General features: G+C 38.6%; 1 protein-coding gene across 2 annotated transcripts in view; it reads right to left on the bottom strand.

Annotated features, from left to right (window-relative positions):
• Positions 1-1,113: 1,113 nt before the first annotated feature.
• Ifnar1 (interferon alpha and beta receptor subunit 1) overlaps positions 1,114-18,058 on the bottom strand; it is a 30,321-nt gene continuing 13,376 nt past the window's right edge. Inside the window, exons 4-11 of one of the 2 annotated variants that reach the window (XM_058577244.1) lie at positions 16,520-16,677; positions 16,257-16,398; positions 15,264-15,378; positions 8,972-9,171; positions 8,720-8,862; positions 6,498-6,648; positions 5,632-5,732; positions 1,114-4,450 (exon numbers count right to left, since the gene is read on the bottom strand). In XM_058577244.1, the coding sequence (XP_058433227.1) occupies positions 4,193-4,450; positions 5,632-5,732; positions 6,498-6,648; positions 8,720-8,862; positions 8,972-9,171; positions 15,264-15,378; positions 16,257-16,398; positions 16,520-16,677 (1,268 nt within the window). In that variant the 3' untranslated portion in view covers positions 1,114-4,192. Of the gene's footprint in view, positions 4,451-5,631; positions 5,778-6,497; positions 6,649-8,719; positions 8,863-8,971; positions 9,172-15,263; positions 15,379-16,256; positions 16,399-16,519; positions 16,678-18,058 lie in introns of both variants that reach the window. The other variant, XM_046439136.2, reaches the window with a different exon arrangement.

The raw sequence follows: 18,058 nt of genomic DNA, 5'->3' as shown, positions 1-18,058 counted from the left end.
CTTGAGTGGTGTTGTTTTTTCAATTTCCTTCTTCCTCCCAATACCTCTTCTCACCCCCCCGCCCCAAGACAGAATATCTACACTGCCAAATTCCTTTCTTCATATCATCACTAATGACTTCTTCATTACGAGCGTCAATGGGAAGCAGACCACAGAAAGGGCACTGCGTATCCTTATACTGCACATTGCTTGTATGCAAGGGAAGGGAGTGAGCAGTCCTTGGAGGAAGGATGGTTACCAGTCTCTCCTTTGTTCTCCTTAGGAAAAGGAAAAGATATGTTGAATTTTTCCCCATCAATATAAACTTCCCACCGTAAATATCCATGTATTCATACTGTCCTCAAGACTTCCAATTCTGTGATCAACCCAAGCTCAAGAAAAAGGAAGAGAGAACAAACTGGAGGTTACTGGTACTGGTGCTACTGTTAAGTAACTGGATGTACTTTGGGCATTAGAGATGAATTTATTTCCTTCCCTATCCATTTTGAAAAATAATTTGAGGAAGCTTATTAAAAACACAAATATAGAAGGGTTCCCAGATTGAATACAAATTATATTCAACTTCTGAGTCAAAATATGCCTGAGACCAGGAGGGGTTTCCCTGCCTGGGAGGCAGCAGCAGCAGCCACTTGGAATGGAGTAGGAATTTTGTAATAATAGGAAGGCAGTTTAATTCAAGAAAGCCAAGAGGGGGGCTGGGGTTGCGGCTCAGCAGTAGAGCGCTTGCCTAGCACTTACAAAGCCCTGGGTTTGATCCTCAGCACCACATAAAAAATAAACAAATAAAATAAAGATATTAAAAAAAAAAAGAAAGCAAGCAAGGAGGACGCAAAGCCATTGCAGACTCTTGCTTCAGGATGACTATGCTCCTGCAGGGGTTAGGTTCAGGGTATGGAGAAGAAAAAAGGCAAAGAAGCGATTTCCCATCTGCTCTGTGGGGCAGTTATAACGTGGTGGTGGCCCTTTGGGATGCTTGACAGAGGGCGCTGGTGTATCTGGCACCAGCATCAGGTCCCTCTATCAGGAATACCTTCTAAAGGCATCAGCTGCAACATCTTGAAGCATACAATTTATTAAGTTCAAGTGGAAAAAAAATCACAAAAAAACAGAGAATCTGGCTCCAGTGTTTATTACATAAAGTTGTTTACAATAATAAAGACAAATATATAAACAAGATAAAAATTGTTGCATAAAAACATTAAAACTCAGTAATGTCCTTCTAATTCAACAAACAAACAAACAAACGTTGCTAGGACACTCACCTGGCTCAACTCAGCCTCATTCATTCCATAATTATTTTCTGAGCACTCTGCAGGTGCTCTGCACCATATTAGAGGTACGGGGGGCACAGTGATGAACAGAGTCCCTACTCTCACAGAGCTCTGCTCTAGTGGGGGAAGACAGTCATCACAGAAAACCAGTGAATACAGAACGCGTAGCAGTCATGGGATATGGGGTTGGGGAGGATTCTCTATACCCTCTTCACAAACTCAAGAGCAATCTGAGGCTGTTTTAAATGACATAGCCTCGTTTTGGGGAACGATACAAACTATAAATTTTTAAGTTTTTTTTTTTTTTTTTTTTTTTGAGACAAGTTCTTGCTATTTTGCCTAGGTTGATCCTGAATTCTTGGGTTCAAGTGAACATGCCTTAGCCTTTACAAGTATCTGGGACTACCGGTGTGTGCCACCAAGCCTGGCCTAAATTATATTTTTAAATTAACTTTTTAAAAGTTGCAAATTTCTGGCCAGACTCAAAGTCATAGTTCTAAACAGCATTTAAAATTTTCTAATTACAATTACTACTTATATTAATAATTAGTTTTTTGGCCATACCAGTATAATAAGGACTACCATCGTATATATGGGCATATATCAGTATAAGTACATATGTGTTTACAGGCCTGAATCACTTTTTACATATATCCATATGTACTATATAGAATGTCTCTCATGAATTCTCAGATCATATTCAGTCTCTCCAAAAACCAGCAACACTCTAATTTTTAGCCAGTCTATTAGGGCTTCCAAGTGGATGGCATATATATATATATATATATAATTTTTTGGGGGGTGCTGGAGATTGAACCCAGGGGCACTTTACCACTGAGCTACATCTCCAACCCCCCTTTTAAAAAAAAATTTTGAGACAGGGTCTTGCTAAGTTGCTGTGGCTGACCTTGAACTTGTGATCCGCCTGCCTCAGCCCCCTGCTGAGGGTCACAGGTGTGTGCCACTGAGGCCAGCCCAAGTATTTTTAAGTAAAAACTATTATTAAAAAAAAAAATACTCATCTCCTTACAACTAAGCAGCACCTCCTGATGAAGCATCATGTAGAACACTGTGAAGGACAGAATGGCCCCTCTTCCCCTTTTTTTTCCTACTACTGTTCAAGTGCTTGTTCAAAGTCACAGAGTTGTCACATGAAGACATGGTTCCCCAAATCTCAGGGACCTACCAATTCCATTGCTATCTTAGTGTTCAAAGAGTTTCCCCATCTTCATATCCTACGAAGGTGTCATTTCCGTCCAGGCTGCCTGGCCTGAAGAGAGCAGCTTTTTCACTGTGGTGAACACAGGGTCAGAAGTGCTGGACAGGATCACTGAAGTGACACAGTACGAAAGGCAACAGTCGCAGGGCTATGACATGTTCCCAATTTCTCTCAGGGGCAACTTTTCAAAGTGACAGGGCCTTTACAATTGCAGGGTCAACCCAGAAGCTGCACTTTGAACCAAGTGCCTCTGGTCAGGAAGAGGAAGAGAGTGTTCTGGGGTCTCAGTGGGGCTCCTTGGGCCTCCTCCTTGGCCTTGGTGTTCTGCTGGGATGACTTGGGAACCACATGGTGTGGGGTGCACACTCGTGCAGGTGCCTAGGACCGGCTGGGAAGCACAGCCCTCCCTTTCTTCCTGGCTGATGGTGTTCCCTCAACAGAGATGACCACGTGACAGGACTGGCCTTAGTGATGGGCGCCCAGCATACCCTCTGACGCCATGTGTTTTCTCTTTCCATGGTTCCAGTTGCAGCAACTGGTGAGAGGCCTGCCCTTCAGGCCACCAGAATTTCTAGACTTTCTGCTACAGAAGGCATCCATGGTTAACCCTAAATGTTATGTAATTTAAAATATGCCCTGAGTGCCTTTGGAAAGCACTATATAATTTTTAAAATTAGGCTTTTCTTCCTCATTGTGTTTTCCCTTTCATGTTCATATTAAATAATTTGCATTTTCTTGAGTGCATGCAGGCTGAACAGAAGGGGCATCTGAATATTGCTAGGCAGTGCAGAGAAGTTTGCCTGGTATGAAAAGTGGAAGATAAGCCAGAAAAACATACTGGGCTAATAATTAAAGTTGATTAGACAAATTCTTATTTTTTTTCACCAAATTTACTTGACTCTTTCCTACTGAATGACTCCACTTCTCACTCCATCTTTTCCATCACTGGCATTTTCTGGTCCCAGGATGACCTGTGTGCTGTGCCTCATGAGCACACACTGAGACTTTAAAATATAACAATGGCTTCTCTAATTAGGTAACCACTGGATGACCTCAGTGACTGCCACGGCTCTAACCAGTTATGAATCAGGAGGTCTTCATGCAAAGTAAAAGATTACACCTGGTTTTAATCCTAAAGCATGTAAGGGACAGGCAGTTTTGCAATATCTCAGGAAAAATGCAGAGAACTCCCCTGAACACTTTTAAGGATTATTTTTCTAGCATTTGTGGCTGTGTTCTAGGACAAGCTACTTTTTGGAAGACCGGGTGATAATATTCAGACCATTTAAAGAAACATCCTAAGGCTCTAACCAAAGACCAAATGTTCTAAATATTTCCTGAGAAATAGTGAGATGGCGTTGGGAGTGGAGAACAAATGCTACCTGCAGTAACCAGCAGCATCGTGTCAGTACTGACAAGAACACAAAAACTGCCTTTAGCCACAGGACAGTTAGCACGGCACGGGAAAGATGGTGGCCACCTGCCTGAGTTGCCCATCTCACTCAAGACAGGCTTGATAAGAAGGCAGAGCATATTTCTCCGAACTCCTGTGATTTCATTTTTAAATAGTTAAATGCCCGCTGTATTTTTAGGAACTGTGATCTGAAGGTGTTTTTTTTTCCCTTCCCTAAGAAGCAAACATCCTCTTTACAGTTACAAGGGAGCTTGAGTTCCGGTGTGAACTCCAATGGCAACGAGCATTTTAAGAGTTCATTTCTGGGGACTCAGTTTCCAGTTGCAGAAGTTCTTCGCTTGTTTTACTTCCTGAATTTTCATCTTCATTAGAATAGTTTCCTGAATCTTGACTGGTTTGGGAATTGTACTTTTTGTGATCCTCGTCAATTTGATTAGTTTCCTTCATTATGGTATTTGTGTTTGTGTTTTCAATTATAAAACACCTTTCAATTTGTTCTTCAGATGTCAGAAGTAGAAGATTCTTTAATGGTTGTTCAGACAAATACTAATTTTAAAAAAAGGAAGGAATAGAGATGAATTGTTTAAAATAAAAAAAATTAGCTTCATAGTTCTAATAGCTTTAGTTTTCATTTAGAAAACTTCTCTTTTATTATGCATATTAAAAAGTCAGCTAAGAACATACCAATTACACTGTAAGTCAGCTAAGAAGATACCAATTATTAGTGAGTTCACGTATCTTAGTACTTTCTTGGTGAATCCAAGAAGAGCATGTAAGAGGGCACACTGCCCTGGAGCAGCCTAGGAGGGGCTGCCAGGGGAGTGCGGGGGAGCATGGACATTTTATTTTAAAATAATTCAAAATAATCCAACTCAAAGGTACCCAGAAGCAGTACAACTGAGAAATTAATTTTTTTCCTGTTTGACTAGGAATTTTATAATTAGCTATTTTTAAGTCTATTTTAAATAAGAGCTATGAATATTACAGTACATAAAAGTGATATTTAAAAACTCAGGATTATTAGAGTTAGCTAGTAAAGATATACTGGGCATTCTTAGAGTGCTGGGCTGTTCTTGGGGTAGCTCTTTCACTGCTCGTGACTCTGGAGGGGAGTGGTCCTGGTTCCCATGCAGAGCCCAAGGGTACCCTCCTGCCCATCTACTCCTAAGTGACTCACTCAACTTCACATAGCTTGTGAGCATGGCTGTGTCACAGCTCACCACAATTCCAACTCTGCGCCTGGGCTCTTTACCACACTGAATCTCAAAGCAAGCCTGAACCCTGCCCTGGGTGAACACTGTCCCCAAGCAGTCTGCTACTGGGCCTTCAGCACCCAGCACCCTTGCCACCTCTACAGGAGCACCAAGCCAAACATCAACGTGTCTACAAGGAAACTCGTGCTTCTGATGATGCCACCTTCTGTGATTACATTCTTGGAATGAATATACTTTCTATAGGGATAGAACAATTCTTTTTGATATATTGTGAAGAATCCCAAAGATTTAAATAGTAAAACAAATGCCATAATAGCCAAATTGCCAGAAAACAGGAGATTAAGGACAAATCTTACTTCTGTGCTGTTATTAGGTGACTGATTCTAAAGTTCATTTACTGAAACTTGGAAGAAAATACCTACATTAGTCTGTATTGTTTTCTGGATATCAAGAAAACATGCATTTTGTTGAAATCAAATATATTTCTTAGGTTGATAGAGAAGAGTAACATACCTTGTCAATATTGCAAGGAGGTTTAAGTGATGGGAAGAACACATAATTGAAACATCTCAGGAGGGTTTTCATAACATACATGGTAAATAGAATAAAAACTCCTGCAATGCAAATTCCAGCTATCACCCAGATTTTATAAGAATTTCCTAAAGATACATAAATGATGTTTAGTATCAATGTATGTTTGGACACACAAATGCACTGATATGAAACTAGCCATATGAAGATAAATATAAAATCTATTAAATAATACCTCTAAAAATATTTCTGGTAACACTGAGTACCAGCACAACCTGACCTTTAAAGACTGTCTGGGGATTAATCTAAGAGGTCCTTTGTGGAAGAAGACAATATCAACACATGGGCCCTACCAGGCGAAAGTTCTCCAGAACTTCTACAACATGTGACTAGCAGAATTTAAAAAGATTCTGTGACTAAGCCTCTACCAGTCCACTCTACAAAATGAGATGAAACCACTTGCACATAAAAAAATTACAACTGAACTACTTGGTTTTCATAATCATTAAAGTTTATGTAAAACATTAAAAACTTATAGTCTTATTAAATACCAAAAGCAACAATTAAAAAGAAATTCATTATGTGGATACTGGATGAAATATAAAAGCATTAAAAATACTAAATTGAGCAGTATATATATTTTCTAAAATTGAAAGACTTATCTTGAAGGTTTACTTTTGATTCATGTAATTCATGAAGTGAACATGCAGAAAATCTATCTTTTGTAGTGAAAAGCAAATTGCTGGCAGCTGGAAGTGCCGCACGCAGCAAATATTTTACAATTTCCAATGTATTATTTTATTAAGTCTAGTTACATTTGAAAAAAGATACAAAAAAGATATTCTCACCTGGTTTTGTTTTCTCGCACACAGTATTGCTAAAAATACTGCTTTTATTCAACTGTTCCCCCACAAAGTGTGCTCTTCCTTTGACACAATACACAGTCAGTGGTTGCAAGTTGTCAATAGTAAAATCGTTTTTTTCTTTTAGGAATTTTCTCTATGAAAATAATTGAGTCATTGATAAAGTTTAGTTAGCTCATGAAATCAGACAGGGGAGATCTATGAATTATTTTATATTCAATTTAAGATCGGCCTCTCCCAAACACTTAGTTGGTGTGTGTTTAAGAAATATAAATTTGTGGGTTGGGAATGTGGCTGAGTGGTAGAACACTTGCCTAACATGCATGAGGCCCTGGGTTCAATCCTCAGCACTACAAAAATAAACAAACAAACAAACAAAAAACCCCCCAAAACCCGAGAAACAAGTGAAACCCACAGAACAAGTGAAAAGAAATATGTTTTGAACAACCCATTATAACCAGATCAGAAAGTTTAAAATGCTGCTGTCCAAAAAGCATATGATACATTCCTAAGGTAGCTCTGATTTATTTTCATGAGTACATGCTGGTTTGGCTTAATTGCCAATGTATTTCCTCTGATTAATGATAGAATGGCAAGTGGTAGGGATTCTGACCTCAATTGCCTGTGCTGAAGTATCAGTTATGGATGTGTGGCCTTGTGGGGGTTATTTCATTGCTTGGTGCCTTACTTTCTGAGCTGTAAAATGAGTACAATTATGGCTCTTATCTATGTTAGCCAGCTATTGCCACAATATTGAAGCCACCTTAGCATTCAGTGGCTCCAAACATAATTATTTATTTTTCTCAGTCTACAGGTTGACAGGGGGAGCCCCCACCAAGGTCAAGGATTCCCAACCCACCAGTCTCTTGTCCTCCTTGGACCATGGACTATTTAGATAAATTGCCTTTCTCTTGGAAAAGAGGAGAAGCATGAGAGCCAAGCCAAGCCATGCTGGCACACTTAAGACCCAACTTCAATGAGGCAGGGACTATGCAATCCTAAGTATCTGCTGCACAACAATGAAACTGAATATACAGTGTGGCAGGGTTGTTTTGAGGAATGACTGGAGTAGTTCATGTAAAATACTTAGTATGATACCTGATAAATTCTAAGTATTCAATAAATGAGTTGCTCTTATAATAATGATTGATGTTTGCAGTACGGGATAGGGAGGCAACTACAATTGACTGAACCTCTACTGTTTGTCAAAGTAATGTGCTATGTATATTCTTTCAAATCTTAGAAATATCCTTTTATAAAATTCAGCTGCCATGATCACTGCCACTTTAGAGAAGACAAAATAAAGTTTCAAACAGGCAAAACACCTTGCCTAAGATTAATTATATGGCTATTTCTCAATGGTCTAAATTAAGCTATGGTCAGACAGCTAAAATGGAAGCATTTGAGTCACTTCAATTTGCTTCTAGTTTCCAAAAGAAAGTAAAGTTACAGATTTTACCAACATTGAGTATTTGAAGTTGATCCCTTGATTGTAATTACACAAGGAATTGTGTGTATAACCTGATGTGGCGTTATCAAATTCTGTCTGTGGTTCTGAAATGCAGTGTTTGCCAGTGTTTTTCAACATTTTTTTTTTCACTACACTTCCTCTGCAGAGACTTTTTAGATAATTAAAAAAAATTCCTCCCCCAACATGAAATTAAACACAAATAAATAAAGTTGAACTTTGGAGACATGCTTTCCTCTAGGAGGGCCACAAACCATGATGATATTTTTGACCCTAAGAACCAATTTTGTTCCCTTGGAGGTGTCATCAGGGGACTTTTGACAATGTTCAGAGATATTTTTGGTTGCCATAACTGGGAGGAGCACTACTGGCATCTAGTCGGTAGAGCTCAGAGATGTTACTAAGCATCCTACAAAACATAGGGTGGCTCTGTCACAAGAATTATCTGGCCCCAATGTAATGGCGTAGAGAAGTCCTGTTCTAGATGAACATCTAGGAATTGTGTTAGGAACAGTTCTGATTCAGCAGCAATGGGCTCAGGAATCTATTTTAAAAGCAACCTGAGACTCAGATGCAAGTAATCCATAACTCTACCATACAAAAACATGGAAAAATGCTGACATTCTTCATACTACAATAGGCACACAGTTAAATACACAGTCTTAGAGTCTAATATTTTCCCCCAAATTTTAAACTCAGCTTTATTTACCTGAATACAAAATTTACTATGTATAATTACCTCAACATTTGAACTGTTTTCCCAAAAAATAATTTCATAAATTAGAGGGTAAGGCTGCTTCACTGACCCTTCTGCAGCACTGACATAGACACGCAGTGAATCATTAATGGATTTCATGCTAATGACTGGTGGAGGTATAACAACTAGAAAAAAATTGTAAAGATAAATATGTAATTATACATCTTAAAACAATTTTAAGAATTTGCACCAAATTGAAAAATTATAATTTCAAGAAAAAAACCATTGGCTTACTGTATATTCCAGTATTTAATTTTTTCTCTTCAGACCAAAAAGATGTGCTATTTCCATTAGATGCTTGTACACGAAGATAGTAAATTCCTTTTGAGAGACGTTTTCGAGGAAAGATACAATATGTAGTTTTGATGTGTTCACAGTTAGGTATTTGTTGCCATTTATGTAAATTGGTCCCACGAATAATTTTTAGAAAGCCACTGTAAGACAAAAAATGTTCTTTAAATTCAAACACATTAATTTAGTAAGTATGAACTGAATACTTACAGTATGCTGTTAGAGGCTAAAGTCACACAAACAAGCAGCTCCCACACCCTTGGGAAACTCATGATACAGTGGAGGAGATGCATCTATCCAATACAAAAGAAAGGTAAAGATTGTTCCAGAGTAGTGTTGTGTCAGAGGTGGCTTGACCATGTGCAAAAACAACTTCTATAATTCCAGGAATGTTCCAAGATGTTTTTTAAATAGAGCCTTTATTAAAAATCTAATTATATACTCTTACAATTAAGAATTGTATTAAAGGGCTGGGGATATAGCTCAGTTGGTAGAGTGATTGCTTTACATGCACAAGGCCCTGGGTTCAATCCCCAGCACTACAAAAAAAAAAAAATGTATTAAAGACAAAGATAATACATATTTAAACTGAATCTTGCCCTAGAGATTTTACTATATTTTATCATCTACATACTTGAGGCTCTTTATTTCTATTGTATCTACATGGTAAAAATCCCATATACCAGTGCCAACTGTGCTTATCTTTCCAGCTCCATGTTCAGGAACAGGATGCTCGTGGTTTGAAAGTGGCCATCATCACAAAATTCAGCCAGTAGTCCAAATAGGGCTCTTCCCTTCAGGAGAACCAACCAGTTGCTGAACACATTTGCACACACCCCTGTGTAAGTGCTGGAACAGAAACGCACGGTCTAGGGCTACACTGTGCCTAAACCAAGGAGAGGCACGGAGAGACTAAGGCTGGGAGACTAAGAAACTGCTGCTCAAACCAACAGCAAAGAGCATCTCAGTTTAGGCCTAGAACTGCAAGAACCTCCTAACTCGTTTCCTCATGTTGAGTGTCATCTGAACCCACTGCTCCAAATATGATGCAGCCATACACACCTTCCTCAAACACAGACCTCATGTTCCAATGGTTCCCAAACATACACAGGATGGCCCACGGTAAGCCCCATCTTCTCCCATCCTACCAACTTCATCTCTCTCATGGCTCCTCCACACCTTGAGTTCTGCTCCTGTAGGACACCCTCCCCACGGTGGCAGGCAGCATCTTAAGGTGGCCCCAATGTCCCTACCTTTGCACATACATCCTGTATGAGCCCCCACCCCAGTGTGAGCAGGACCTGTGAATCTGATTTGGGCCCCCCTCCCCCTGGATTAGGTAACATTATCTGGCAGAGGCATTTTACAGATGGAATTAAGGTCCCAAATCACTAATTGTGAGTTAATCAAATGAGACACTGTGCTGGGTGGCCTGATCTCTCAGGGGAATCCTTTAAAAGAGGGGATAGATGTCAGACCCTTCCCCTGATGCCTCCAAGAGGCACCATGCAGACCTGTCCTGGGACCCTGAGCTGGATGAAGCTACATCCTAGCAACACCCTGATTACTGACCAGAGGACTCAGGTAAGCCATACCTGGACTGACACACAGAAACTTTGAGATAAAATGCCTATTTTTAATCTGCTAAATCTATAGTAATTCCTTACAGAGCAACAGAAAATGAATTATTCCCCAACCTCATTTTAAGTCTTCCTATTCCTCTGATTTCCCTCCTGCTGTGACCCTCTCTCACCCACTTATCCACATCAAGGCCTTGTTATTATCGGACCTCCTTCCAAGTGGCTTCTGTGCTCTCCAGCCCTATCTACTTTCACTTTTTTGATTTCTATAACTGCTATAATTTGTTTGCTCTGCCCTAAGCCACACGTGGCTGAGCAGTGTCAGCCGACTGCCACAGGTTTCTGGACTCGCAGGCTTCCTCCTGTTTGTTTGACCTCTTCAGTGCTTTGTGCAGTGCGCCATGCAGCCAAGAGAAGCTCAGGGGCATCACCTCTCCTTCTCTATTCCATGGCCCTATTTTTTTTATATAGACATATTTTAGTTGTAGTTGGACACAATACCTTTATTTATTTATTTTTTATATTTATTTATTTGTTTTTTAATGTGGTGCTGAGGATTGAACCCAGCGCCTTGCACGCGCTAGGCAAGCGCTCTATCACTGAGCTCTACCCCGTGGCCCTGTTTTTTAGCATGGATCTGGAAGTGGAGTAGACACAAAAGGTCACTGCACAGTCTCCTGGTGAGGTTGTCTTCCTCTGTGCAGATGTGCTCCCCTCCTACTAGCCATCCTTGGTTCCAGGATCACAGTAAAGAGGAGAGAAGATGAGCACTGACTCCTCTCCACCCTTGTTGTTCCTCTGTCCTTCTCACCTTGTCACTTTTCTTTCCCTGTCTTTGTCTGTTAGTCCCTCTATTCTTCTGCTCTCAGTATTTATCTTTCTTTCTATCCCCAGTCTCCCCAAAACCCATTTTTCCTTCCTTATGATTTTCCTCTTCTCTCCTCCTTCTCTATTCATCCCCTGACATTTTCCAGTCGATATAAACTGTACGCAGTTATTTAATTTATGCAGTATCAAGACCTCATCCATATTGGCTAGTTTCTACTTGGCCAGGTTGAAATCTGCTCTCTCACCAGACGGATTCTCAGCCAAGTTCCACAAGATCTTCAAAGAAAAACTAATACCCAAACTCCTCAAGTTATTCCATAAAATAGAAAAGGAGGGAACCCTTCCAAACTCATTCTATGAGGCTAGTATCATGCTGACACCAAAACCAGACAAAGAAACATCAAGGAAAGAAAACTTCAGACCAATATCCCAGATGAACTCAGACACAAAAATTTTCAATAAAATTCTGGCAAATCACATATAAAAACGTATTAAAAAGATAGTGCACCACGATCAAGTGGGGTTCATTCCAGGGATGCAAGGTTGGTTCAACATAAGAAAATCAATGTAATTCATCACTCAATAGACTTAAAGACAAGAATCATATGATTAGCTCAATAGATGCAGAGAAAGCATTTGACAAAACACAGCACCCCTTCATGTTCAAAACACAGAAAAACTAGGAATAATAGGAACATACCTTAACATTATAAAAGCTATCTATGATAAGCCCAAGGCCAACATCATTCTAAATGGAGAAACATTGAGTTTTCCCCCGAAAAACTGAAACAAGACAGGGATGCCCTTTTTCACCACTTCTATTCAACATAGTATTTGAAACTCTAGCTAGACAATTAGACAAAAGAAATTAACGGGATATAAATAGGAAAAGAAGAACTCAAACTATTACTATTTGCCAATGACACAATTCTATATTTAGAAGAAGCAAAAATTCCACCAGAATATTCTAGAATAAATGAATTCAGCAAAGTAGCAGGATATAAAATCAATACCTATAAATCAAATGCATTTCTATACACAGGTGATGAATCCACTGCAAGAGAAATTAGGAAAGGCTGGGGATGTGGCTCAAGTGGTAGCATGCTTGCCTAGCATGCATGAGGCACTAGGTTCGATTCTCAGCACCACATAAAAATAAAATAAAGAAAAAAAAAGAGAAATTAGGAAAACTACCCCATTCATAATTGCCTCAAAAACAAAAACAAAACAAAAACCAAATAAGCTTGGGAGTCAATCTAACAAAAGAGGTGAAAGACCTGTACAATGAAAACTACAGAACACTAAAGAAAGAAATGAAGAATACTTTAGAAGATGGAAAGATGTCCCATGATCTTGGATACGCAGAATTAATATTGTCAAAATGGCCATACTACCAAAACTGTTACACAGATTTAATGCAATTCCTATTAAAATCCCAATGACATTCTTCACAGAACTAGAAAAAAACAATCATGAAATTGGAATTTCATGAAATTCATTTGGAATAAGAGACCCAGAATAGCCAAAGCAATCCTTAACAAGAAGAGTGAAGCAGGAGGCATCATAATACCAGACCTTAAACTATAGTACAGAGCAATAGTAACAAAAATGGCATGGTATTGGCACCAAAATAGACATGTAGACCAATGGTACAAAATATAAGACATAGAGACAAACCCATATAAATAAGGTTATCTCACACTAGACAAAAGCATCAAAAACAAACATTGGATAAAAGATACCTATTCAACAGATAGTGCTGGGAAAACTGGAAATCTATATGTAGCAAAATGAAATTAAACCTCTATCGCTCACCCTGCACAAAAATCAACTCAAAGAGGATCAAAAACTTACGCACTAGAACAGAGACCCTATGCCAAATAGAAGAAAAAGTAGGCCCAAAATCTTCATCTTGTTGGCTTAGGACCCGGCTTCCTTAACAAGACTCCTAAAGTGCAAGAAGTAAAATCAAGAATCAATAAATGGAATGAATTCAAACTAAAAAGTTTCTTCTCAGCAAAGGAAACAATCAATAATATGAAGAGAGAGCCTACAGAATGGGAAAAAAATCTTTACCAAATGCACCTCAGATAGAGCACTGATCTCCAGGATATACAAAGAACTCAAAAAACGTAACACCAAAAAACCCCCAAATAACCCAATCAATAAATAGGCTAAGGAACTGAACAGACACTTTTCAGAAGAAGAAATACAATCAATCAACAAATATATGGAAATATGTTCATAATCTCTAGAAATTAGAGAAATACAAATCAAAACTCTTCACTCTAGTCAGAATGGCAATTACCAATAATACAAGAGATAATAAGTGTTGGCAAGGATGTGGGGAAGAAGGTACACTCACACATTGCTGGTGGGACTGCAAATTGGTGCAACCACTTTGGAAAGCAGTATGGAGATTCCTCAGAAAACTCGGAATGGAACCACCATTTGACCCAGCTATCCCACTCCTCGGTTTATACCCAAAGGACTTAAAATCAGCATACTATAGTGACACAGCCACATCAATGTTTATAGCAGCTCAATTCACAACAACTAAACTATGGGACCAACCTAGATGCACTTCAACAAATGAATGGATAAAGAAAATGTGGTACATATACACATTGGAATATTACTCTGTCTTAAAGAAAAATAAAATTATGGAATTTGCAGGTAAATGGATAGAACTAGAGAACATCATACTAAGAGAAATAAGCCAAATACCAAAAACCAAAGACTAAATGTTTTCTCTGATAAGCAGATGCTGATCCATAGTGGGGTAGGTGGGGTAGGCAAGGATGAAAGAACTTTGGATTGTGCAGAGGGGAGTGAGGGGAGGAGTGGGACTGTGGGGATGGGAAGGATGGTAGAATGAGACAGATATTATTACCCTATATACATGTATGATTACACTACTGGTGCAACTCTGCACCACATACAGCCAGAGGAATGAGAAGTTGTGTTCCATTTGTGTACAATGTGTCAAAATGCACTCTACCGTCATGTATAATCAATTAGAACAAATTTTTAAAAAATTGAAGGGAGATCAGTAGAATAGAAGAAGGGGATTGGGGGAAGGAGGAGAGGGAAAGGGGAGTACTGGGGAATGAAATTGTTCAAATTATACTGGTTTATTGTGTGCACATATGAATATATTATAACAAATTTCACTGTTATGTATAATTATTTGCCAATAAAGAGGAAAAAATCTGTTCTCTTCAACTTTCTTTAATTTCCCACTAATGTGATCACCATAAAAATTCAGCAAAACCACTAAAGAAAATAGGAGGGTTAACTTTTTGAACAAGATTGAAGTGAGTAGCTTGAAAAAATTTCAAACACTTATGGGAAAAGTGAGCTCTGAAGAAAGGTCAGGGTCAAAAATCAAGCATTCCTGATTGGGGAAATAATACATGAAACTAGGGCGGGTGGTGTAGCTCAATGGTTGAGCAGTTGCCTATCATGTACAAGGCCCTGGGTTCCACGGCCAGCACCAAAAAAAAGAAAGAAAAAAAAGAAAGAAAGAAAAGCTACTAAAGTCACACTTATCTACAAAAGAGCCAGTAAGAACCCTAGGAATTAGAACATACCCATTTTGTAACAGATGAAGACACCGAGGCCCACAAGGTTAAGTCATGAGCTCAACATCAACCAGCTAGTTATGGGCATAGCTGGAGCTATAATTAAATCCCCCAAATTTCCAATGTGTCATGCCTACTTCTCAGTCAGTCACTGTAGGTGCAAGGAGTTTCAGGTAGCTGAAGTGGCATGAAAGAATAATCAAAACACACTGGGAAAAAGGAAGTTTATGGAAAAGAACTTACTGGAACCATTGAACTTGAAAGGTCGCATTCACATATGCATAATCCCATTTTAGAATATAGTTCTCATTATCAGCACTGATTTCTAAATTTTCTGGTGGAGGCAGCTTATTTTCAGCTGGAAACCAAAGCATACATTAAATAGCATGCGATTTTACTCTAGTTAAAGAATATATGGCAAAATTTTTAACAGCATGGGCAAAATGATAAAAGGATTACATCTCATCATCAAGGTAACAACTAAGCTGTGGTGTACATTCACACAATGAAATACTAAGCAGCCATTTAAAAGACTGTGATAGATCTGTATGTACTAATACAGAAGTTATCCTCACCATATTGGGTTAAACAAGCAAGCTATAAAATAAACATATGCATCAGGATTCTCTTTTAATTTGAAAACAAAACCCCTAAATTACATCTTATAAGTCCTAAAAAGAAGTATATATATGCACTGCTAACAATGCTTACCTTTGGGAAACAGAGTTGGGGGTAAGAGAGCAAGAGAGGAAAAGCTCACTTTAAACTCTTCTGCATTGTTTTGATTTTTAAGAAAGAAAGTGTGTTAAGTTTATAATTAAAATAATAAACAACTCTAATCTCCCACTCTTGACCTTAATTATTGGCAAGATATCAAAGACTAGATATAAAAGGATGCTATATTTTCACATTTCATTTAGAGGTATATCTTTTTGAAAGACTAACTATTCTACTATCAACTACCTCCCCCTTCTATGGATTTTGAGCAAGTAAAAAACATTTGGTCATTATAAAATATTTGGACTTTTAAGTAGAATTAATTTTCATTACTATTTATTTACTTGAGGCAAAAATCCCAAATAATGTTTTTAACTTATATAAATGCTGTTATAATGCTTTTGTGTTAATATCTATTAAACCATCATATAACACATGGTTCAGTGACTATGGGAAAAATTCCAAATAAATATATTGCCAAATATAGTTAATAGTTCTAAAGCAAAAGGTTCTCCTTACCTGTGGTATTTATACAACATACTGGACTATAGCTACCATTTTTGTTGTACAAAAGTAGTTTTGCTCTAACTTTTAAACAATAAGTAGTCTCTGGTGAGAGTTTATAAATTTTATCTCCAGGATGAACTGTTTCAATCCTTTCCTATAATTAAGGAAAAAAAAAAAAAGAGGTCTATTCTTCATAAAAGTATAAAGACAAATTTTACAATTAATTCACCTAATTTTTTCTCTCACATTAACAAAGGTAAAAAAAAAATGCTTACTTCCACATTTGAAGAGTTTTTCCACATAACTAAGCTATATGTAAAGGCTGAAACATCCAAAGACCACATAACATTGTCCACTGTCCCAGGAGGAGAGATGTGTATTGCTATTGCCTTATCTTCAGCTTCTAAATGTACTTTTGGAGGACCTATTTGAGCTGTAGGAACAAGACAATTACTATGACACTTCTTTAATGTCAGGTCAACAAGTACTGTGTCCCCAACAGAGCAAAACAGAGGATCTACACTCTCATGGAGATGGCAAAAAACTCAAATAAACTAACATATGAAATGCCATGTGCTATAAAGAAAAATAAAGTCATATGAAGGGATGAAGAATGGTTGGAAGTGCTCTTTTAGATATGCTAGTTAGCATATCTCTTGAGAGATACATTTGAGCTGAGGCCTGAATAAAGTAATGGAGTGGTCATACAAACATCTAGGGAAAAAGTCACTCTGGCTGAGCCCCTAGGATGGGAATGAGCTTAACTTTTTCAGGAGACAATGAAGTTGCTAGAATGGCTGGGAGTGGTTGAAACAGATTTGGGAGGAGGCTAGAGGCTAGATGTGAAAGAACTTCGAAGCCTTAGTAGTCCATGAAGTCATCTGAGGGCTAAGATTAGGAGTACCAAGATGTGACTCAGGGGCTGGGGCTGTGGCTCAGAGGTAGAGTTCTCACCTCACACATGCGAGGCCCTGGGTTTGATCCTCAGCAAACATAAAGATGAATAAATAAAAAATAAAGGTATTGTGTCCAACTACAACTAAAAAAAATATTTTAAAAAGATCATTAAAAAAAAAAGATGTGACTCAGGTTTTAGAAAGAGCATCCTGTTAAGATATGAGGAGGCAAGGAAACCAGTAAGAAATCAAGTGAAGAATGAAAGTGGCTTGGTTTTCAGGCTGGAAGGGAGGGAAGTCAGGTATACTTTGGAGATGAATCAGAATGTGTTGACAGACAAGCTGTGTTAAGGATCACTCTGGGCTCTCGTGTGAACAAAGACACAGCTGATGTTAATTGAGATGGTAAAGACTGCAGGAAAAGAGCAGGTTTTAAGGGGGGATGGAGAGCTCTGTTTGACTATTTTAAATGTGAGATGACTTTTGACATCCAGAGGTGTTGAATAAAGGTGGTGATACAAGTCTAAAGGTCAGAGGGTGATACAAGTCTAAAGGAATGTGGCTGGAGAAACAATTTTCTGAGGCAAGAGCATACAGACAATCGATCTGGAAAGCCATAAGATTACTGTTGGAGTGAGCAGAGAAGAAGTTCAAAGACTGGCCCCTGCAGTCTGACATTTAAAGTCTGGGTGGAGTAAAAAAACTGTCAGTGGACAACCAGTGGGCAGGAGAACCAGGAAGGAGAAGTGCCCTAGAAATGCCTTCTATCCAGAAGAGGAGGTGTTTCTAGAGAGATGGAGAGAAGTCCACATCCGTGCATCACCAGGTGACTGACCTGGAAGAGAACTGGAAATTCACCTGCACGTGGAGGTCGCTCGTGATCTTGAGAAGAATGAGTTTAGTACTGCAAGGAGGAAG

Source organism: Marmota monax, unplaced genomic scaffold, assembly GCF_021218885.2.
Source record: "Marmota monax isolate L192 unplaced genomic scaffold, Marmota_monax_Labrador192_F-V1.1 WCK01_AAM20220418_F8-fsc00125, whole genome shotgun sequence".
Taxonomy (NCBI): Eukaryota; Metazoa; Chordata; class Mammalia; order Rodentia; family Sciuridae; genus Marmota; species Marmota monax.
Note: the sequence above shows the minus strand (reverse complement) of the source record. Positions and strands in the feature narration are given on the sequence as shown.